General features: G+C 42.5%; 1 protein-coding gene across 4 annotated transcripts in view; it reads left to right on the top strand.

The window, feature by feature from the left end:
- Positions 1-23,845, top strand: part of LOC112267226 (N-terminal EF-hand calcium-binding protein 1) — a 59,913-nt gene extending 36,068 nt beyond the window's left edge. The window contains exons 4-13 of one of the 4 annotated variants that reach the window (XM_024445459.2): positions 979-1,004; positions 9,453-9,550; positions 15,470-15,606; positions 18,644-18,765; positions 19,090-19,169; positions 19,862-19,915; positions 20,717-20,808; positions 21,373-21,450; positions 21,843-21,934; positions 23,602-23,845. In XM_024445459.2, the coding sequence (XP_024301227.1) occupies positions 979-1,004; positions 9,453-9,550; positions 15,470-15,606; positions 18,644-18,765; positions 19,090-19,169; positions 19,862-19,915; positions 20,717-20,808; positions 21,373-21,450; positions 21,843-21,934; positions 23,602-23,627 (805 nt within the window). In that variant the 3' untranslated portion in view covers positions 23,628-23,845. Of the gene's footprint in view, positions 1-978; positions 1,005-9,452; positions 9,551-15,469; positions 15,607-18,643; positions 18,766-19,089; positions 19,170-19,861; positions 19,916-20,698; positions 20,809-21,372; positions 21,451-21,842; positions 21,935-23,601 lie in introns of all 4 variants that reach the window. The other 3 variants (XM_024445462.2, XM_024445451.2, XM_024445470.2) reach the window with 3 other exon arrangements.
- Positions 23,846-24,517: the final 672 nt, after the last annotated feature.

The following is a 24,517-nucleotide window of genomic DNA, read 5'->3' as shown; positions in this document are numbered from 1 at the left end:
AGATGTCCATTGGACTTTAATATTTAATCATTTCTGCCCTCTGAAGTCATATTCATTTAATTTTGTCTGGCTTGCTTTTCCAAATAAAGTGGAATATTTTTTGCTGTATGTATTGTATGATAGTGAGATAATTTCTTTCGGGATATGAATACCGAGTATGTCCACTTCACCATCATACCATTTTATTTGTAAACTACAAGGTAATGTTAAAGTTTTTTTTAAATTTTTTAAATGTGATCCAATATGTAATATGGTACATATCATATTTCAGTTGTAATCCAGAGGTTAGAAAAATTACCTAGGTCCTCTGAGGATATGCAGGGATTTTAATTGCGGATTTGAAAGAGAACATGAATTGTCAGCATATAATGAATGACACCTTTGTTTTTAAACCCTGGATTAACTAGAGCCTTGATATTATTGTTGGATCGGATTTTAATAAATAATATTTCGATGGCCACAATAAATAAATATGCCGATAGTGGAACACCTTGTTTTACTCCTCTTGACAGTTTCATATAACATTTTAGGTGGTCGACTTTTATGTGGTCATTTCTGCCCAGTCATACATTTCAGCCTAGGAAAAGCTGACTTGAATATTTCAAAATATTGTTCCACAAAGTCCATTTCAAATACCATGGAAATGATATTACCAGAGAGGAGATCACATTTCTTTAATCAAAGCCTGTAGGCTTCACTCACTAAGTGGAAAAGTGGTGAATGAAGCGTTATTTAAAGCTCATAGTAATCTTGTTCTCTTTTATTGAACCTATTAATTCCTGAACGTTTTACAGTACATTGGGGGGCACCCGGCTTCATGAAGTGGTGCAAAGCTTCCCTCTGTAGAATTCGAAATTCTGTCCATGCAGAGGCACACAACCTCTCCAGGACTTAAATGAAACACCAAACATCTTTGAAATGTCTGTAATTCAATGAACTCTTTCTTTTCCCATCTATTTATTTTCTGATACATTGCAGCAACCTAGATACCGACAAACTATCAGGTGAGTGTGTGTTTTAATGTGGCCCATCCTTTCATAAAATTAACCCTGCAATCTCTCCAACATGCCTCCAGTAATACATTATTCCCACATTTGAATCTTTTGTGCTCAACAATTCTCTTTCATAATAAGGTCAGTGACTTTCCAGTGAGCACGCCACGTCATTTCAATGTGGAAATGTGGGTTATTTTTGGTTGAGGTGTTGATCAATGAAATTTCAACCTTTTATACACCCACTCAAAAAGACAGCCAATGTGTTATCACTAGGCTTTCAACCATCTAAAAGCACAAACAAATTATATTGAAAAAAACAATGTCTGATATTTTGTATTTATACAACAACTTAGTGTTATCACTGTGTGTCATCTAATAGCACAACCAAATGACCTAGATTGTAGTTGAGATTACATCAAACGTACTGTACATAGTACAAGTGATCAATGCTGTTCCATATGTATATTGTGAGATATGCATGCTTTATGATTGCATAGTAAGATTTTTATAGTTGCAGTCAACTCAAAATGTGGCCATGGATGTGTTACTCATTTTAAGGTTGAATAAAAACTGTTACATTAGCCTTAATAACTTTATGCTATTTATAGTATTACAAGTCATATAGAATTTTGTTATTAAGTTGACAACACAACCAAATACCAACATTTGAAGTAGATGTATATTTTGTGCCTACTGACTTAGTCTGACTTTAATTCCAGTTTGTCCTCAAATTTGTATTTTAAAATGTTGGATTCACATCTCCATATCAACCAAAAATCTAATTTAAAGAAGAGGACTAAATCAAGTCAAACTTTATTTATACTGTAGTTTGATTTGATTTAGTCCTATTCTTTAACTTAATTTTGGTTGAAATGTAGACGTGCATCCAACATATTCATTATTAACTTTAAGATTAAGATTTAAGCTTGAAACCCTAGGCCTATAGGTATTGTTTTATTTTTAGTTGAATTGAAACAATACCTCTAGATGACTTCGCAAGTGCTGTATATGTTACGGTTTTCTTCCGTTGAAAGAGAGCAGGACCAAAATGCAGCGTGGTTATCTTGATACATCTTTAATAAAGATAATAACGAACAATTACAAAAACAATAAACGTAACGTGAAAACCGAAACCGCCCTATTTAAAAAAAAATAAAAAAATTTAATAAAAAATAATTTATTACCTTCAATACCATTCATTCTTTACAACTCATAATTTTCATACATACTCCAATAATGGTATTTTAATTTAACTAAACAAAAACCCCAAACAAAACCTCAGGGGAGCATCTTCCCTCCCCGTCACCCTACAAGCTACCTTTCCCTATCTCCCCGTCCTTAATCTATCCCCTTACAAATCTAAATGACACCCAGCCCTAAACCCCCCTTCCACCTCTCCCGAGCAGCATGCTGCCCCCACTTCCTCTCCTCCCTCTTCATCCTCCCCCTCAAATCTCCTTCCACCCTCCTCACTATCCCTTCCACCCCCAATCTCTCCCTGTCTTCACCATGTTCTGCCTGGCTTCCCACAGCCCCCGTTTAAAGAGACTCATGAGAAGCCAGAGCAGAAACCTGTCCCTATCTGTCCCTCTCGCTCTCCCTACACCTCTCTCTAACCTGGCCCACGTCAATACAAAATCCCCCCTTACCAAACCTAACAACACCCGTGCCCTAGCCCATCCTACTCCGGCAAAGGCACAGTCCCAAAAGACATGGCGCACAGTCTCCTCCCTGCCACAAGAGGATCTTGGACAGGTGGGGGATTGCACCAAACTATACCGGTACATGATGGAACGTACCGGCAAGCACTTATGGAGGCTCAACCAATTCAGGTCCTTGAGCCTGTTGTCCAGACCCCGCGCCTGCACTCCCTCCCAGACCACTTCCGAGATGCCCACTACAGGCGCCGGACTCCCTGCCTTTCTGACCTCCTCGTACAGGTGCCTGTGATCTAAACCTACTCGGGCAACTTCAACCTCAGGGTGCGCACGCAGCCACTTGGCCGCATGACCAAAGTGCCACGGCAGCTGTTCCGCCCGAGGACCCGTGTTAGACCACACCATTATGCTTCTCGCCTGATACGAGAAGAACACCCGCAGGAGGTAACCGGACGGGTGTATCACTGGATGAGCAAGCTCCGTTAACAAGAAAGAAACAAAAATTGCATCCAGCTTGAGGGGAAAATGTGGTACCCCCCTACCTCCCTCCCCGATGGGACAGAGCATGCGTGCCCTGGCGACCCACTCGCACCTGCCACTCTACATGAACTGAAACACAAGCCTCACTAGAGGCCTCCTCAGACAAGCCGGCAATGGGTAGATGTACGCAAAATACAAAAGAGACGGCAACACATCCACCTTTAGGACCAGGACATTGCCCATAAAAGACAAATACCTAGCCTTCCACATTGTTAGCTTCCTCTGTACCACTGCGATACGCATGTTCCAGTTTAGCGTCGCTGAGCCGGAGGTCTCAAAATGGACCCCGAGAATCCTCAGGGCCCCCTCACAGAGAGATAACCCCCCGGGCACATCCGTTCTACCGCGCCATCTTCCGAAAAACTTGACGGAAGACTTTGCATGGTTCAGAACCGCTCCCGACGCTCGGGTGAAATCCCCAAAGATAGCAAGGGACCTTGTCAGGCACGAGTCCTTGCACAGCAGCAAGGAAGTGTCGTCGGCGTACTGCGTCATCTTAACACGCAGCCCACCACTTCCAGGGATCAACAAGCCTTCCACCCCTGTGTCTGCCCTAATGGCAGCCCCCAGAGGCTCCATGTACAGAACGAAGAGGAGAGCCGAGAGTGGGCACCACTGCCTGACCCCAGACGAGAGGTCAAAAACGTCACCCAAGTGACTATTTACACTAACTCGGCACCCCGCTCCGACATATAATGTACGAATCCATCCTATGAACTTCTCCCCAAATCCTAATCGACCTAACACTCTGAATAAAAAGGATCTATTCACGCGATCAAAGGCTTTCGCCTGATCTAGCGCTGCTACCATTAAAGGCAGTCCTCTATCTTCAACCCAAGCGATGGAGTCCCTGATTAACTGTAGGTTCCATCTAATAGAGCGGCCCTCTACCCCACACGTCTGATCTTCATGGACGACGTAGGGAAGGGCTGTGTGCAACTGGTCTGCTAAAACCTTTGCAAGTAGCTTGTAATCTACACACAGCATGGTCAACGGCCGCCAGTTGCCAAGGTCTGTTACTTCCCCCTTCTTATATAAAAGTGACAGCACACCAACAGCCATTGATCCCCCGGGACCCCCGTCTCAAGGATGGCCTTCAAGACTTCGAGGACCACTGGTCCAAATATACCCCAAAACTTGAGATAAAACTCAGCCGGCAGCCCATCCATCCCAGGCATCTTCCCTTTTCCCATCCTCCTAAGAGCGCTCTCAACCTCTTCTAGTGAAATCTGGGCCTCCATCACTTCTCTAATGTCCTCCGGCAACCGCCTGGACAAGTGTTCTAAAAACACATTTCCCTGCTCTACATCTATTTCCCTTTCCTTAAATAAACCTTGGAAATGATCAGTTGTCACCCTGACCATATCCTCTGGTTCTCTAACTATACTACCATTTTCTTCCCTAACGTCATGCATTACCTTCCTACTCTGTCTGGCCCTAACCGACTTAAAGAACATAGCAGAACAAGTCTCATTGTGTTCTAGAAAGCCACTATGCGCACGCTCCAGGAACCGGAGGACCGGAGGACTTAAAGCCTCCAAAAGAAACCATAAAACCCGTCAACAAAAGCCTGCTCCTCCAGCACATCCCGTTCTAACTTCCAGTACCCCCTACCAAAGAGGCAGACTGGCGACCCCACCTGCAGGAGCACCCCGTCGTGATCCGAAAAGAAAACAGGCAACAGCCGCCCAGACAACTTACCCAAAGACCTGGGTACAAAAATATAGTCGAGCCTCCGCTCAACCCCCTGGAGTTGCGCCATGTAGGACCGGCCATTTTCGGAGTAGTGTGCAGACCACCATCAACCAGACCATGGCAAGCCATTAGCCCGGTAATGGCGCCTTCACTGCTATCCCCCCCTATTCCTAAATCTGTATTAAAATCCCCCCCTATCACTAATTTCCTATTTGTGACACACAGGGGTGTCAGACAGTCCACCATCTCCCTCATGTCTGCCACCACCTGTGGCCCATACACCACCACTAATCTAAATTTACAATCCCTTATCGTGACATCCACCCCTATAACCCTCCCCTGCATTACCACAAAAGAATCCTCCACTTTTACCTCCCTGTTCCCACACAAAATCCCTACCCCCGATGAGTGCACCCGCCCAATACACCAAACCGACTCCCCCTTGTCCCACTCCCTCTTAAACCTACTAACATCCCCTCCATCCCTCAGGTGAACCTCCTGTAAAAAACAAAAATCAAACCCCACACCCTCCAAATAACTAAAAACCGCCCTCCTCTTAACAAAATCCCTTAAACCCCTTACATTTAAACTAACAAAAGTAAAATTAGACCCCATGAAAGAATAAAATAAAAACATGTAATACACTCAAATTCTAAACCCAGACAGAAAAAAAAAAAAAAAACAGGAGACTCACCCGATGCTGCCCTGCTCCATATCTACCGGTGAAAACACCATCCGTACTCCCGACATCCCCCCCTCTTCCTCCATCTCACCAACCCAGGAATAGTGTTTGGCTCCGGGGTGCCCTGCACCCTGGGTCTACCCCCACACTCCTCCCCCTCCCCAGTGCTGCAGCTGGTTTGGAAAAAAAAATAAAAAAAAATAAAAAAATAATAATTGGGGAGGCTGAGTCCCCAAACAAAAAACTCCCCACCTCCTCCTGTACCCAGTCCTGAGTCTTGTTAGGTGTGTCCCCACCCAACAGAAGTTGAGGGCCTGGGGAGACCAGCAGCAACCCAGAGGTTTCTCCCACCCCCATCACTCTTGACCAACCCCTCCCTCTCACTGTCGGCCAATCGCACCCTCCTCTTCATTCTCTTCTTTGGTGATGGCGGCAGTGGAGAGATACCACCCTCCCCCCCTGCCAGCTCCTCCACCATACCCCTCATCTCTTCCACCAGGGCACTTTCCCCCCAGTCCACTTGCTCTTCCACCGTCTCCTTCTCCACCACTCCTCCCTCGCTTTCTTCTCTCTCATGCTCCTCCACTCGGTTGCCTTCTTCCGCCACTTTTCCTGGTTCTCCTACTCCCGTGCCTTCTGTTTCCTTCTCTCTTCCATCCGCCGCTTCTTGCTCCTCCTCCTTCCTTGCGGCCTTCCCCTCTGGACCTGTACTCTGGTCATGAGGCGTGCTTCCTTCCCCTCCTCTTCTTCCCCCATCCCCCCCCCCCAGCCGCAGACGCATATGACCTGACGAGCCGGGCACCCCGCCACAGGTGTGCTGACGAGCCACACCCGTGGCACGCCTTAGGCTTGTCACAATCGCCTCATGTTCCTCAGATCCACAAAATCTGCATTTTCTTGTGCTGCACGAGGCGAATATGTGGCCGTAGGCCAGACAGCGCCTGCAAAATGGGGGCTGACGTGCATAAAACAACGTCCCCTGTCAGCCCCTAGGGAGAACATAGCAGGAGGATGGAGGTAGCCACCATGTCCCTTTGGGTCCTCCCTGAGGAGGGCCTGGAAGCCTCTCCTCCCATTCCAAAACCCAAGGGAGTCTTTGAGGTGCCTTGCTGAGGAGACGTTATCCATGTATCTCCCCAGAAAGGCCCTCACCTCTTCGTCCTTAACGTATGGGTTGTAAATGTTGACAGTTACAACCCTAAAGTTGTTCTTCGCCAGGCTTGTTATTTCATAGTGGCTCATCGGCCTCTCACCTCCCACTGCTCTTGCCCTTCTCAGGATATCATCGTGTTTCTCCTCTGTATATAATGCCACGTCGTATGCTCCCTCCAACGAGTTGCCTTGGAAACAAAACACGTCCTTCACCGTCAGCTTTAGAATCCCCATCAATATTATCCTTCCAAAAGTTTCCCGTCCTAAAGGCTCCAACTCCTTTTCCTTCCAAGCAAACCGAATCGTGTTGGCCAGCCCAATCCCAGGGACCGACCATGTTGATGGATTTAGCACCATCTCCGCAAGGAGAATGGCGCACCGGCTCACATTCTATTCTCTTCCAAAACAAGGAAAAAAGAAAAACCAAAGTGACTGAGCCTATCTGGTGACAATAAACACAGAGACAGGAACAATTACCCACGAAACACCTAAAGAATATGGCTGCCTAAATATGGTTCCCAATCAGAGACAACGATAAACACCTGCCTCTGATTGAGAACCACTCTAGGCAACCATAGACTTTCCTAGACAACTCTACTAAACACAACCCCATAAATCTAATAAACCCCTAGACAAGATAGGACACATAAATCACCCATGTCACACCCTGGCCTGACCAAAATAATAACGAAAACACAAAATACTAAGACCATTGAATGACTTCGATAGCAACACTGAATATATTTAGATAATAAGAGATCTCTCAATAATCATTCTATACAATATCAAAGCTAAGCAGGGCTTGGTTAAAGCCCTGGATGGGAGACCAAATGGATAGCTCCAGTAGGAGGGGCTGCTCAGCCTATTATTTGATATTATATTATTGATACTATTATTATACAGTGGGGGGGAAAAGTATTTAGTTAGCCACCAATTGTGCAAGTTCTCCCACTTAAAAAGATGAGGGAGGCCTGTAATTTTCATCATAGGTACACCCGCCCGGGCAACGAAGGAGTGGCTTTGTAAGAAGCATTTCAAGGTCCTGGAGTGGCCTAGCCAGTCTCTAGATCTCAACCCCATAGAAAATCTTTGGAGGGAGTTGAAAGTACGTGTTGCCAAGCAACAGCCCCACAACATCACTGCTCTAGAGGAGATCTGCATGGAGGAATGGGCCAAAATACCAGCAACAGTGTGTGAAAACTTTGTGAAGACAGAAAATGTTTGACCTCTGTCATTGCCAACAAAGGGTATATAACAAAGTATTGAGATAAACTTTTGTTTTTGACCAAATACTTATTTTCCACCATAATTTGCAAATAAATTCATTAAAAATCCTACAATGTGATTTTCTGGATTTTTTTTTCTCATTTTGTCTTTCATAGTTGAAGTGTACCTATGATGAAAATTACAGGCCTCCCTCATCTTTTTAAGTGGGAGAACTTGCACAATTGGTGGCTGACTAAATACTTTTTTGCCCCACTGTAACATTTAAGATTTGACGTGGTTTCAAAGGTACAAATTCTAGATATTTTCCACAAAGTTTGTCTATGTTGAAAATTGGTTACCATGATGACAATTCTGCAATTGAAATTTCACCCTCAAAACAACTTTTTGCTATTTTTTTTACCCTTTTTTCTCCCCCAATTTCATGGTATCCAGTTGGTAGTTACAGTCCTGTCCCATTGCTGCAACTCCCATACGAACTCAGGAGAGGTGAAGGTCGAGAGCCGCGCGTTCTCCTAAACACAACCCAGCCAAGCCGCACTGCTTCTTGACAGAACGGCTGCTTAACCCGGAAGCCAGCCGCACTAATGTGTCAGAGGAGGAAACACCGTACACCTGGCGACCGTGTCAGCTTGCATTGTGTCAAGAAGCAGTGCGGCTTGGCTGGGTTGTGATTCGGAGGACGCACGGCTCTCGACCTTCACCATTCAGCCAGTTTGTGCCCAGTGGGTTATTGTTGTAATAAGTTGTTATCACCATCAGCATAACATTGTCATTCCGATCTTCATTTTTCTCATAATCAACATTGTCATGCTGATCATCATCTATAACCTTCTATTATTATAAGTGTGGGTATAAACTGATTAACACATCTAGATATCCAGCTTATGAAAATTAGTGGCAGATGGAAAGCCAAAAGTAGGACAAGAACCTGTAAACACTCACTTCCGAGAATAAACCTGCTGCATAATTTATTGAATGGGAAAAGCATCAGTCAGTGGAGCAGCTTGACATGGGGGGATGTTGACTATCTCTTATCACTGTAAGTGCTTTCTCTGTGTTATCTTGGAGTTAGTACATTGAACATCAATCAATGACTGCTTCATAGGCAAAGGAAATCCGGGGCACTCTTAGATTGGTGAAAGTTATAATGTCCTGATTGATTTGACATTACCATAATAAAGTATAAGAACAGTGTTGACACACTTAAGCGTTTTGGTTGACTTACTTTCCAACTTTATAAGAGAATATAACACTTGATCTAATCAATGTCCGGTCTTGTGTCTCAGGATGTACTGTTCTGTTTTGTTGTTCGATAGAGTCTAAGGTAGTTACGACATTTCTCATAGACATTTTTTTAGATCAAAGTGTGCATTATGGGGAAGGATATTGCGATACCATGCACATTAGATATTCAACTGAATTTGTTATTCGTACTGTTTAGTATAAGAAACTGGTGTCGATGTTAAATATACAATTAGGGTTGCTTTCTTTCTTTCATTTCAGATGACTTTGCTCAACACTTGGGAGGATATGTGTATGTCCTCTCTGCTCTGGAGATCCTAAATGTTGCCATCTTGGAGGCTATGAACAAAACTAAAAAGGTACACCTTTGTGATTACTATTCTGAGACATCATATCCATGCTCGAGGTTTACTGTCAAATCGATGCGTGAATCCAGTCATTCAATAACACTTTGAAAATATAACCTTCTTTACTCTGCACAATGAAGTAATCACTGATTTAACACGATTGCACAGGTGAAAGCAAGAGTTCCACTTAACAGCTTAGTGACTGTGGGTTAAAGAATTTACCATACCCATGTCTAATAGTTCCAGAGGCAGTTTGGAACTCGGTAGTGAGTGTTACAACGCAGAACAGACGATTTTGACACACCACGCGCTTCAGCACTCGGCGGTTCTGTTTTGTGAGCTTGTGTTGACCGGGCCAGCTCTAGCAGGGCAGGGCAACTTTTGAAAAAAAAGGTTATTATTATTTGCTTGTCATGGTGGTCATGACACAACACCTAGAGACTTCTGTATTTTGTGTAAAAAATATATATACATGTATATCAAATGGCTTATGCACATCTAATATGTATATAGTTTCCATTTATTTGAAACTTTTTTTTTAAACAGGTGCATTAAATGTTTTGTAATTGACTTTTGTAAGTGTAATGCATAGAAGACTGTCAAAAGTCCAGGTGTGAAGCAGGACAAAAACAGTGCAAAACAGTGTAAATAATAACATTACATTACTTTTTTTTCTCCATAACATTATGGAGAAAAAAGGTTTAAGGTTATTTTAATCTCTACTTTGAAATTCGTTTAAAACGTGTTTTATTTAACCTTTATTTAACTAGGCAAGTCAATTAAGAACAAACTGTTATTTACAATGACGGCCTACCCCGGGCCAAACCTGGACAACGCTGGGCCAATTGTGTGCCGCCCTGTGGGACTCACAATCACGGCCGGATGTGATTCAGCCTGGATTACTTAATGGATGTGAAGAAAAACAATCTATGTTAAAATGTTATCTTAAAAATCTAACCCTGAGACACAAAAAGGCCCATATTTGCAAAATCACCCATATTTTTAAATTTTATTTAACTAGGCAAGTCAGTTAAGAACAAACGGTTATTTACAATGACGGCCTACCCCAGGCCAAACCTGGACGACACTTGTCCAATTGTGCGCCGCCCTATGGGACTCCCAATCACAGCCAGATGTGATACAGCCTGGATTTGAACCAGGTATATTAACGTCTCTTGCACTGAGATGCCTTAGACCACTGCGCCACTCAGGAGCCCATATACCCCATCTCTATACTGCTTATGCCAAGATATAATGTAAGGGGCAAAACCAAATACACAGGCTATAGAAATACACTTACAGGCTAAAGACCAAAATACTGGTAAGCATAATAACTGAAAACATGACTGGAACGTAACCGACGTCTGCACATGTGCACAAGACCACGACCAACGTGGAATAGTAACTACGCCGCAAGCAAAGGTACCGGCTAAATTAGGCTACATGCTACAGTAACGTTACACGGTAGCATGAGGCTACAGTACATAAAGGTTGTAAATGTCCGTAACATGGCTATTAAAGATACTATGTCTATAAGCAAACAGTATTAAAGGAATTATTCTAAACAAGGCATGTGGCACACAGCATAAATGAGCTAGCATGACTGGCTAACATCTTGGCTAGCAAGCTTGAACAAGCATGACGGTAAATAACTAGACTGCATTAGCAACACTCAATTAAAGAAGCAATGGCACGTGCCGTATTTACACTTAAATGCAAGCACTAACACAAGTCAAATGCAGATAGGTACAGTTCAATGAGTCTGTTCATTTCTGACTGCAATCTCACTCTGAAGGCAGCAGCATGTGGTTCAGTGAGGTGCACAGGGAATGGTCAACTATGATTGGCTGGTACAAGTGGTCAGCTGCCTTCAGAGTGAATTTGGAGGTACAACTTGGCGGGACTAATATTGTGAAAATAAGAGGTGTTGGGCAAATATACAGAACAAAAATATAAATATTTCAATGAGTTTACTGAGTTCGAGTATATAAAAGGAAACAACTCTGGTGGACATTCCTACAGTCAGCATGTCAATTGCACACTCCCTCAAAACTTGAGACATCTGTGGAATTCTGTTGTATGACAAAACTGCACATTTTAGAGTGACCTTTTATTGTCCCTAGCACAAGGTGCACCTGTGTAATTATCATGCTGTTCAATCAGCTTCTTGATATACCGCACCTGTCAGGTGGATGGATTATCTAGGCAAAGGAGAAATGCTCACTAACAAGGATGTAAACAAATTGTTGCATTTGAGAGCAATACTTTTTTGTGCCTATTGAACATTTCTGGGATATTCTATTTCACCTCATGAAACATGGGACCAACACTTGCGTTTATATTTTTGTTCAATATACTGTTTAACAGCCACCATGGGGAAAACAAATCTTGTTTGCCATCTGCACCCATTCAATTTAGCCTAGATTTAGTTATTAAAAAACACTTTTTTGGATTCTCATACACTTACAATGTTGTTTTGATTATTGCTTGAACGGTCGCTAAGATTATATTTGGTTGTGATCGTTGCTAAATACCTATTTTTGATTGTCGCAGTTGTTAGCTAGAATGCTAACGCTCATGGACATAGACTGTAGCAAAGCTAGCCAAAGAACCATTTTACCATTTTAAGTGTTTTAAAAAAAAGTATAATGCAGTTGATTTGCAATGATGACACAAACATTAAATTAAGCAGGACATTCATATGAGCCTTACAATCCAATTATAATCCAAAAGTAGTGTGAAAAGCAGTTATACGCAAAATATAAATAGGTTTTATTTTTGCTGGTGGTCAGTGAGAACTCCCACACTTTTTTCCCCCAAGGTGGGGGAATTGAGAATACCAACTCAAGGGATAGTCTATAGGATAGATAAAGGCTTTAGAACATACCCTATGATATAGGCTACAGAATATACCCTACCAACAGTTGAAGTCGGAAGTTTACATACACCTTAGCCAAATACAGTTTTTCACAATTCCTGACATTCAATCCGAGTAAAAATCCCCTGTCTTAGGTCAGTTAGGATCACCACTTTATTTTAAGAATGTAAAATGTCAGAATAATAGTAGAGAGAATGATTTATTTCAGCTTTTATTTCTTTCATCACATTCCCAGTGGGTCAGACGTTTACATACACTCAATTAGTATTTGGTAGCATTGCCTTTACATTGTTTAACTTGGGTTAAACGTTTTTGGTATCCTTCCACAAGCTTCCCACAATAAGTTGGGTGAATTTTGGCCCATTCCTCCTGACAGAGCTGCTGTAACTGAGTCAGGTGTGTAGGCTTCCTTGCTCGCACACGCTTTTTCAGTTCTGCCCAAAAATGTTCTATTGGATTGAGGTCAAGGCTTTGTGATGGCCACTCCAACACCTTGACTGTTGACCTTAAGCCATTTTTCCACAACTTTCGAAGTATGCTTGGGGTCATTGTCCATTTGGAAGACTCATTTGCGATCAAGCTTTAACTTCCTGACTGATGTCTTGAGATGCTGCTTCAATATATCCATAATTTTCCTGCCTCATGATGCCATCTATTTTGTGAAGTGCACCAGTCCCTCCTGCAGCAAAGCACCCAAACAACATGATGCTGCCACCACCATGCTTCACGGTTGGGATGGTGTTCCTGGGCTTGCAAGCCTCCCCCTCTTTCCTCCAAACATAACGATGGTCATTATGGACTATTTTTGTTTCATCAGACCAGAGGACATTTCTCCAAAAAGTACGATCTTTGTCCCCATGTGCAGTTGCAAACCGTAGTCTGGCTTTTTTATGGTAGTTTTGGAGCAGTGGCTTCTTCCTTGCTGAGCGGCCTTTCAGGTTATGTAAATATAGGACTCGGTTTACTATGGATATAGATACTTTTTTACCTGTTTCCTCTAGGATCTTCACAAGGTCCTTTGCTGTTGTTCTGGGATTGATTTGCACTTTTCACACCAAAGTACGTTCATCTCTTGGAGACAGAACGCATCTCCTTCCTGAGCGGTATGACGGCTGTGTGGTCCCATGGTGTTTATACTTGCGTACTATTGTTTGTACAGATGAACATGGGTTAAACGTTTGGAAATTGCTCCCAAGGATGAACCAGACTTGTGAAGGTCTTCAATTTTTTTCTGAGGTCTTGGCTGATTTCTTTTAATTTTCCCATGATGTCAAGAAAGAAGCACTTGAGTTTGAAGGTAGGCCTTGAAATACATCCACAGGTACACCCCCAATTGACTCAAATTATGTCAATTAGCCTATCAGAAGCTTCTAAATCCATGACATAATTTTATAGAATTTACCAACCTGTTTAAAGACACAGTCAACTTAGTGTATCTAAACTTCTGACCCACTGGAACTGTGATGCAGTGAATTATAGATGAAATAATCTGCCTGTAAACAATTGTTGGAAAAATTACTTGTGTCAGGCGCAAAGTAGATGTCCTAACAGACTTGCCAAAACTATAGTTTGTTAACATGAAATTTGTGGAGTGGTTGAAAAACAAGTTTTAATGACTCCAACCTAAGTGTATGTAAACTTCCGAATTCAACTGTATGTATTGTATTATGAACAGTAATTGCTCCAGTCCATTGACTAGGGGCTAGTTTTGACTTTGAGAAGAAAAAAAATAGATGCCTCTGTGCAAAGGAATCTAGCTAGTGTGCCTCGTAAAAGTGATGAGTCCAGCAACAATACTGGTGTTGAAATAGTCAAGCCAAGCATATCTGCATTCATTACCATCATATTACGGTCTATATTAGGGATCATCGACTAGATTCAGCCCCGGGTCAAACATAAATACAAATAATTTCTAAACTGCAAAAGAGACCGCAAGAAGAACAAAAACGTTATAATATTTGATTTAAAACATAATAATTTTAAATCTTGCTTCTATTTATATACGATCACATATGTCTCTGGGCAGATAAAATCACCTGCGGGCCAAATTGCATCTACACTTGGTATTTTTTGTAAACGTACTGTTCAAAGTAGTCATTGTGCATAGAGTTGTATGGTTTGTTAAACTTTTGAAATCAATGTTTTTTCCTACTGAAAATTATAGATGATATTGAAGGGGAGCAGAGAGAAAATCTCTGAGCCATTTAAAAAAGTTTCAACATTGGCCAGCCCAGGAATCAGTGAAGCACATCAGTGAAGGAATGAGAAAAAACAGCGATCCCTGTTAGAAAAGAGGGGGCTGTTACTGCATAATTATGCATCCTGTCACAATTAAAGCCCCATTCTTCCATTCACTTCCTTATACGTTGTCAGAAGGAAAATCCTTAGAGGTTTTTGCTTTGCTAGCAATTGTTAGCAGTTGTCACAAATATCACCACCAAGGCCCTAGACTAGAATTCCCCCTTGGTATTTATCAACAGTACACTTAGAAAGAAAGATGCTATCTAGAACCTTAAAGGGTTCTTCGGCTGTCCCCATAAGAGAACCCTTTGAAGAACCTTTTTTGGTTCAACGTAGAACCCTTTTGGTTTCAGGTAGAACCCATTATACAGAGGGTTCTACATGGAACCCAAAAGAGTTCTACCTGGAACCAAAACGGATATAGCAAGGGTTGCCTCCCAAATTGCACCCTATTCATCATATAGTGCACCACTTTTGACCAGGGTCCAATTACAATTGCATTCTTGTTAGGAGTCTCCCGCTAGTTACATTTAGAATAGCTGGTATTGTATGAAAACCATTCCATGGACAATATTCAAAAAGGCCAAGAATCATGTATGCGGTGAAAAGTAAAAAATTAATTTGAGTAAAACGTGTAATGACCTTTGGTAGCTGTTACTATACGGCCTTAGCTGTAATGAGCTCAACAGCTCTTAGAATTGATATGGGCTCTCCGAGTAAAGGTTGCCAACCTGTTCTCTCTCTCTCTCTCTCTCGTTTTCTCTCTCTCCACAACCACATCTACCTTCCCTCCATCTCCTCTCCTTTGTTAGGAGTACCAGGACTCCTCTGTGCTGGGACAGTTTGTGACCCGCTTCATGCTGAGGGAGACCTCCAGCCAGCTGCTCTCTCTCCAAATGTCCCTGCAGTGTGCCATGGAGGCCGTGGAAGAGCAGAGCAGGCCCGCACCGTAAGTCGCTAGTGCTCAACACACCTAAACACTATGGCAGTAGCCATCTTATTACTCAGTACTCAGTCTCTGATACACAACGGCACCTCATGACTCAACACCACGCCAGCTGCACCTCAGTACTAAACACTATGGCACCACCTCACTACTAAACACCATAGCACCACCTCACTACTAAACAATATAGCACCACCTCAGTACTAAACACTATAGCACCACCCCACTACTAAACACTATAGCACCACCTCACTACTAAACACTATAGCACCACCTCACTACTAAACACTATGGCACCACCCCACTACTAAACACTATGTCACCACCCCACTACTAAACACTATAGCACCACCTCACTACTAAACACTATTACACCACCTCACTACTAAACACTATAGCACCACCTCACTACTAAACACTATTACACCACCTCACTACTAAACACTATAGCTCCACCTCACTACTAAACACTATTGCACTACCTCACTACTAAACACTATAGCACCACCTCACTACTAAACACTATGGCACCACCTCACTACTAAACACTATGGCACCACCCCACTACTAAACACTATGTCACAACCCCACTACAAAACACTATAGCACCACCTCACTACTAAACACTATTACACCACCTCACTACTAAACACTATAGCACCACCTCACTACTAAACACTATAGCACCACCCCACTACTAAACACTATAGCACCACCTCACTACTAAACACTATTACACCACCTCACTACTAAACACTATTACACCACCTCACTACTAAACACTATTACACCACCTCACTACTAAACACTATGGCACCACCTCACTACTAAACACTATAGCACCACCTCACTACTAAACACTATTACACCACCTCACTACTAAACACTATTACACCACCTCACTACTAAACACTATTACACCACCTCACTACTAAACACTATGGCACCACCTCACTACTAAACACTATAGCACCACCTCATGATGTTGACATTTGGGGGGATGCTACACAGAAAGAAAGCAAATGGGGGTAGAGAGACTAGAGAGAGGGGGTGGGGGATATAGAGAAAGGATGAGAGAGAGACGGAGAGGAAGAGGGGAGAGAGAGTGATTGAGAGAGACTCACACAGAGAGGGAGGGGGGGCAGAGTGAGAAGGAGTCACTGAGATGGACAAACACAGATAGAAGGGTTAAAGATGTAGAGGAGATAGAGACACACACACACATACAGAGAGAGACACATACACATACTGTATACACACACACTCCTAGTACAGCCGGATACTGTGTCCTCTTTTCTTTTCATCTGCGGTAGTGTTCTACGTGCTGTAGTGCCCTTTGGGGCTTCTACCTTGCCAAGCAGGAGAACTGTCCCAGTCATACACTCCCTCGGCTTTGGGGATAGGTAAACCATTTTTAAAGAAATTATTTTGTATTTTCTAAAGTCTAGCAACTTTGCGTCAGGCATGCCAGCTAAGATTGTTAGACAAGCTACTCTAACTTTATTGATAGCTAGTTATGAGTTTGAGAGATTGGGAAGCTATCTAGCTTGTTAGCTGAATTATAAAATTGCTAGGTGGCTAGTATTACTGAGAAACAACAAAACATTTTGGTTTTATTTTTTCATCTAGAAGGAGTTAATAGGCTACATGAAATTAATTTACAAACATACTTCCTGCCCATCACCGGCAGCTAAAATCAAATCAAACACTGTGTCACGCGACACTCTCTCTCCTCCATTGGCGATACTGTCTGCATGCGCTACAGTATCTAGCGTCCTGCCTAGCATATCTTTTCTCCGAGGTGCATCTTGGAGTTAACCACTTACTAGGAAGAATGCGGGTTGGGGGGGGGGTGACGCCCCTGCTTTTCAGTCTACAGAAAAAAGCTATCATACACAACATCCTGCGAACTGATGTGAGACGGTTTCATTTAAACGGTGTTCTCTAAAACATGTCATGAACATTTGCTGTGTACTGGGTACTTCTGGGTGGATTATATGGGTGGATAGTGCAGTAATGAGTAGCCGGCAACTTTCTTTTTGTGTCATGAATGCATCAGGACACTGGTCAAATACACATAATTGTGGTAATTAAATGGATCATTGTATCATGCTGTCCTCTCTACTGTTTAAGTGGACCTATTCATTTGTCCAGCATGGAGCACTCCTATTGGGATGGTTAAACATTGACACAGATAGCCAGTGACAGATGGCAATGTGCAGAGCCGTTGCACCTTATTCCCTACGTAGTGCGCTACTTTTGACCTTAGCCCAATGGGCCCCTGTCAAAAGTAGGGCACATTGTACAGTAGAGAATATGGTGTCACTTGGGAAGCAGACTCTGGGCAGCCCAGTATTGTGGAGTCTACTGTGGTGCTCCTCTGGGCATCAGCATATTGTTTATTGGCCATAATGAAGTCGATTTGGGGGGGGGTGAGTTATAGAAAGAGAGTGAAAGGGGGAGCGAGACAAGGAAGAGAGAGAGAAGAGGGGAGAGATACAGAGGGAGGGGTGTCAGAGCGAGAAGGAGTCACTGAGATGGACAAGAACAGAGGTTATAAATGTAGGGGAGATACACACACACACAAACAGCAACTCTCCATCCATCTACTCTGTCACACACAAACACAGAGGCACAAAGACTCAACCAGACTCAGATGGGCACACACACACACTTCATCTTTGATTTTGAAGTGTTAGTGTCACCACTGAGCAGTCAATACCATGTCCTACACTACCCATGGGGGTAATTACAATGTCGGGCTTGTATTTGGAGCTATCCACAAAACGGCTTCGACTCTTCTTTGTTGTGTTTTGGTTCGGCCAATGTACTGCCGCTACCGCCTTCTGTCATCGTTCTCAAAATGTTCTCTTCTTTTCTGATATTGTTCTCTACCTCCTCTCCTCTCTATATGTTATTCCTCCTCTATCTTCGTCAATTGTGACCAGCGCCATCGCTCCTTTCCTCACCTCTCTGACAGTCACCTTTCTTTTTTTAAACTTTTATTCCTCTTCCTTTTTTTCATTCTGTCTGTTTTCAGGAGAGCGGTGGAGGTGGCGGAGCATCCCTCAGCGCAGAGAAACAGCAGACGATGTGGCGGCAAGTTTCAGAAGAACATGTGCCTCTCCCCTACCCACCCCTACTCAGGCATCCTCACTACAGGTAATATCAATGCTAGTGTAACTGCTGGGAAATGGCTAGCTAGTTAGCGGTGCGAGCTAGTGGCATTTCAATCGGTGACGTCACTCGCTCTGAGACCTTGTAGTTGTTTCCCTTGCTCTGCGAGGGCCGTGGCTTTTGTGGAGCGATAGGTGAAGATGCATCGTGGGAGACAGTTGATGTGTTCCAAGGGGCCCTAGTTCGAGCCCAGATTGGGGCAAGGAGAGGGACGATAGCAAGACTGTTACATTAATGATGTTAACCAGGATCACTCTTAGAACTAATTTAATAGGATCTATGTGGGTGTGCATGTGTGTTTTTCTCTAGGAGTGAACATGGAGATTGATGACCACTGGTGCTCCCAGATCAACAGGCTCCAGCAGCTATTGGACAAGCTGGAGTGGCAGGTACGGAACTGTCCTGGGTATATCTCATCCTGACCGCGCCTTTACGTCTCGCAATATTGCTCCGTGCTGCTCCTACCTTTCTCCTATCTCCCCTTTGTCGCTCTCTCTTACTTTAACTCCCTATGCTGTCTCTATCACCTATCTGTCTGTCTGTCTGCCAGCCAGTCAGTCTCTCACTCTCTCTGTCTCTTTCTAGTTTGTCAATCTACACTGCAATATCAGAGCAATTCATAACCTGCAGCATGTACCTAGTGCAATATCAATCGGATTCACAGATTCTCATTCCCTTTGCAGTGAGCTAATAAAATGGAATATTATAGCTTATTGCTTTGTCTCATGGTTGGATAGAAATAGAGGGTTGCCAATGTACAGACAGGGGTTGGATATGAACTCTAGTCAGAATGTGTGTCAATGATGCAATGTATTGGATAATTATAGTATATACCTGCATGAGATAATTATATTCTAGTCAGACTTGGGTTCAAGTAGTATTTCTTTTCTTTTCAGATTGAGTTTGATTGAGCCATATGGGTGTGGTTTACACTTTTGGGACTATTCCATTGTGTCTGGAAAGCTCATACAAGCAGAGCTAAAGTATTTGGAAGAAAAAATGCTTTTGAAACTGGGAATTATTCACGTCCTGGTCAATGTGAGTTTGACCATTATAACTAGGTTTCCAATGGTCTTTTCAGGGTCCAAAGTTGGAACCTCTGAAAGAAGATACGCTGGCCAGTACATACAAATCTGTGAGTGATGACTGTTGTTTCTCTAAATTCGATTCAGTTCAATACAACTTTATTAATACCCTCAGGGGCAACTTAGGCCAGTCATTGGACTTTAACGGCACAGTTATCCAATAAAAGTACGTCCGTGTAGCTCTTCTTTTTAAGTTTCCACATACACCCCATTTTTTACAGTGTCAATTTGTTTTTGTTTTTCAAAGTGGGCCGCACATGACGCAATCCAAAATGAATTCACATCAGCATCCGCCCCTGTGTGACTGTAACACCTGCAGAACACCTCCAATTTTTCACAGGAGCCCTTCAGATTTATCATTCGCACATTGAGTTTCCTCTCACAGGCTAAAAAAAAAAAACACTCCCCTATCTGCTTCTAAAACCTGTGTCTTGCCTAGAGCTCGGGTACAGGAGCTCAGAGGAGCATGTGATGTAATCTCACAAACACCTTACTGTTCCTGTCTTTCTTGCATTAATCTTTTCTTATTTGCCGATAGCTGCTTTTTTTAAATACCTTTTTTCTTGAGATAACTGATATCTGGTTGTCTTACCTACCTTAGTTGAATGCCCTGACTGTAAATCCTAAGTTATACCTTATGTACATAAGCAAGGCATCAACTAAATTAGCCACCTAAAATGACAATCTTGCGTACTTGCTTTGAGGTCGCCATTTTTTGCAGCTAATTGTAGTTATTGGGTTGCTTAAGTTGCTCTGTAAAGGAGTCTAAGCTAAATGATCAAAATGGAAATGTAGGTAAATGTTGCGTTTCCTTGTGGTCGCCGTGCTAACAGAACATCCTGCTGGTGCAGACGCAGATGGCGGCAACGGAGGACCACGAGGAGTTCCAGAAGCTGCTCAAGAGCTATGTGGACGCCACGTCCAACCACAGCGACAACTTGCAGTGAGTCAAATCAAGCAAATCAAACTTATTTTATCAAGACCTTTTTTTTTTTTACATCAGTATAAAGTGCATTACAGTTACCCGGCTTAGACCCCAAAGCACAGTGGCTTGGCACAGGGCAATGCAGGGCACGCGACTCACCACCAATTGATTCACGTGACCTGGCCAGAAAATTTTTTTAACTAAGGCCAAGAGTTTTTCCTGGTCAAATCACCTTGGCAGGAAAGCCTATTCCTAGATGATAGAAAATGTCTCACCATTGGGATTGTTCTATTAGATCCCAACGATGGCATGCATAATACTTTCCAAAAGTTCCTAAGAATTAGTGACAAACTTTTTCATAGGTAACATTGATTGATCCATTAAAAGACTTTCAAAAAAACAGCCACAGTTATGCATCATGATGAATTCGTGCCGTAAGGGCTCCTTTAATGCAAATGAGATCTTATTTACTGATTGGGCCAGATGCTAACTTCAACTCCCTTGCGCTCTTTCCTTTCTCTCTTTCGATCTCTCTCTCTCTTTCTCTCTCTCTCTCTCTTTCTCTTTCTCTCTCTTTCTTAGTGTGTCTATCCAGAAGCTCGAGGGACAGTCGTGCTACATAATGTATGAGTTTTGGCAGGATCGTATCTCCTGGATGAGGTGTGTGTGTGTGACACTGGCAGGCTGCTCATCTCGCTGATGGAAGCTCTCTCCACTGATGATGAGCAGATGGCCCATCTCATGTCATGTCATGACACACACATACACACCATTTCTCAGGGTTGATTCATACACACCAATATATACAGTATGCCATCTGCAGTATAGCTCAAACTGATACTGCAATATTTGCGTTTTAATGTCTTTGCATTCAATAGTATGCTCATTTACATTTTCTCATAAATTGATGTGCATATCTTCAGTGCAAAGTCTTATTATGTAATGTTGTTTACTAACTAAGCCGTTCCACTATTCAATATTGTTAATAAGGATGGTTGTCTTACTGTAATGTCAAGTCTATTGCTTGTTGCTGTGTTCCTGTCATTCCCAAGCCACCTGCAGTCCAATGCCAGTAAGAAATTCCAGCGCTGTGTCATTGATACATTGGAGGATTCTGAGCTTGTGTCTACCATGCTGCTCCCAGGTAAACTCAAGGGTGTGTGTCCATGTGTGTTTGTGTTCGATTCAATACCTACCTATATTTACAGTATCACTTGTGTTTTCCTGCTGCAAATGTTTTCACATTATTGCTCAAAAGACCCAAAACCTACACAATAAAATGTCCTGAGGCTAGTACATCGTTTCACACTGGTCTTTGAGCGATTACAGTAGCTTAAGTATGTCTTGGGAACAAGACATACTCCCTATGGCAGGGTTCCCCAACTGGCAGGATTCCCCAAATTTGGCCCGGGGGGATTTTGTTTATCCGCCCACCCCCCCCACACCGACATAAGACTGTAAAAACACCAGCCAATCAGCTACAAATCATTTTCATTTTAGAAAACTGTTCCCACACATAATAGAGAGCTCTACAGTTGAAGTCGGAAGCTTGCATACACTGAGGTTGGAGTCATTAAAACTCGTTTTTCAACCACTCCACAAATTTCTTGTTAACAAACTATTGTTTTGGCAAGTCGGTTAGGACATCTACTTTGTGCATGACACAAGTCATTTTTTCAACAATTGTTCACAGACAGATTATTTCACTTATAATTCACTATCACAATTCCAGTGGGTCAGAAGATTACATACACTAAGTTAACGGTGCCTTTAAACAGCTTGGAAAATTCCAGAAAATGTTGTCATGGCTTTAGAAGCTTCTGATAGGCTAATTGACATAATTTGAGTAAATTGGAGGTGTACCTGTGGATGTATTTCAAGGCCTACCTTCAAACTCAGTGCCTCTTTCTTGACATCTTGGGAAAATCAAAAGAAAAGACCTCAGAATTTTTTTTTAGACCTCCATGAGTCTGGTTCATCTTTGGGAGCAATTTCCAAGTGCCTGAAGGTACCATGTTCATCTGTACAAACAATAGTAAGCAAGTATAAACACCATGGGACCACGCTAATTGCTAATTGAGTGTATGTAAACTTCTGACCCACTGGGAATGTGATGAAAGAAATCAAATCTGAAGTAAATAATTCTCTCTACTATTATTCTGACATTTCACATTCTTACAATAAAGTGGTGATCCTAACTGACCTAAGACAGGGAATTATTTGGCTCATCTCGCTCTAGCGACTCCTTGTGGCGGGCCAGGCACCTGCAGGCTGAGTTCGCTTATCAGTTGAACAGTGTTTTCTCCGACACATTGGTGCAGCTGGCTTCCGGGTTAAGCGGGCGGGTGTTAAGAAGCGCAGTTGGGCGTCATGTTTCAGAGGACGCATGACTCAACCTTCTATCCCGAGCCCGTTAGGGAGTTGCAACGATGACACAAGATCGAAATTGGGGAGAAAAAGGGGGTAAAATACAATACAAATGGTTTCAGATGGTCTACAAATCATTTGTAATTGTTCCAACCCCCTGACCATCACCTCAAGAAATAACACCCCGCTGCTGAATCTAGTTGATAATCCCTGCCCTATGGGGGCAGACCCGGGTTCCACAATTTTCTATTTTTATTTAACTATGCAAGTCGGTTAAGAACACATTCTTATTTACAATGACTTTTGCAATTATTATTTTGGTTCCAATGTGCCAGGAAAGCTCAATCAAGCCCAGCAAGTATTTGAACCCAGGTCTTTTAGAATTGAATTGTTATTTACCCATTTTTCCCCAACTCAAATTAAACCTCTCTTTTTTTCCTGTAGCATCCTGGTGGATTATGACTGACTAACTAGCAGCAGACCATGTATCCCGCCCCCACATACACACAACACAACCTCAAGACAAGAAATTCAACATTTCATCCAAGTGTTTCGGTTCAAAGCTACCGGACACGGAACACTGCATTAAAACAGCATCTTGCGGCATCTTTCTTATGTACCAGTCAAAAGTTTGCACACACCTACTCATTCAACGGTTTTTCTTTGTTTTGACTATTATCTACACTGTAGAATTATAGTGAAGACATCAACACTATGAATAACACATATGGAATCATGTAGTAACCCAAAAAGTGTTAAACAAATCAAAATATATTTTAGATTTTAGATTTTTCAAAGTAGCCTCCCTTCGCCTTGATGACAGCTTTGCACACTCTTGGCTACCTAATGAAGCTGGTTGAGAGAATGCCAAGAGTGTACAAAGCTGTCATCAAGGCAAAGGGTGGCTACTTTCAAGAAACTAAAATGTAACATATATTTTGATTTGCTTAACACTTTTTTGGTTACTACATGATTCCATTTAGTTATTTCATAGTTTTAATGTCTTCACTATTATTCTACAATGTAGAAAATAGTACAAATAAAGAAAAAGCCTTGAATGAGTAGGTGTGTCCAAACTTTTGACTGGTACTTTATATACATAATATTTTTCTCTTTAATACTACTAGTCACCTAGAAATGTTAAGAAGTTGGCTTCAGCTAGCCGAGGTAGGTTCCCAATCTCCCAAACTCATAACTACGGTAGCTACCAAGGAGCTGTTTCAGGCTATCAATCAAGTTAGTTAGACAAGCTAGCTACTCTATCTTAACTGGCATGCCTTGCTGGCAAGGTTGGTAGACTTTAAAAAAGCATGCAATTACTAAATGTGCTGAATAAGACTCAGATTCCTTTAAATCTTTT

The sequence above is a fragment of the Oncorhynchus tshawytscha genome, linkage group LG02, assembly GCF_018296145.1.
Source record: "Oncorhynchus tshawytscha isolate Ot180627B linkage group LG02, Otsh_v2.0, whole genome shotgun sequence".
Lineage (NCBI taxonomy): Eukaryota > Metazoa > Chordata > Actinopteri > Salmoniformes > Salmonidae > Oncorhynchus > Oncorhynchus tshawytscha.
The sequence above is the reverse complement of the archived record's forward strand: the minus strand, read 5'-3'. Positions and strand labels throughout refer to the sequence as shown.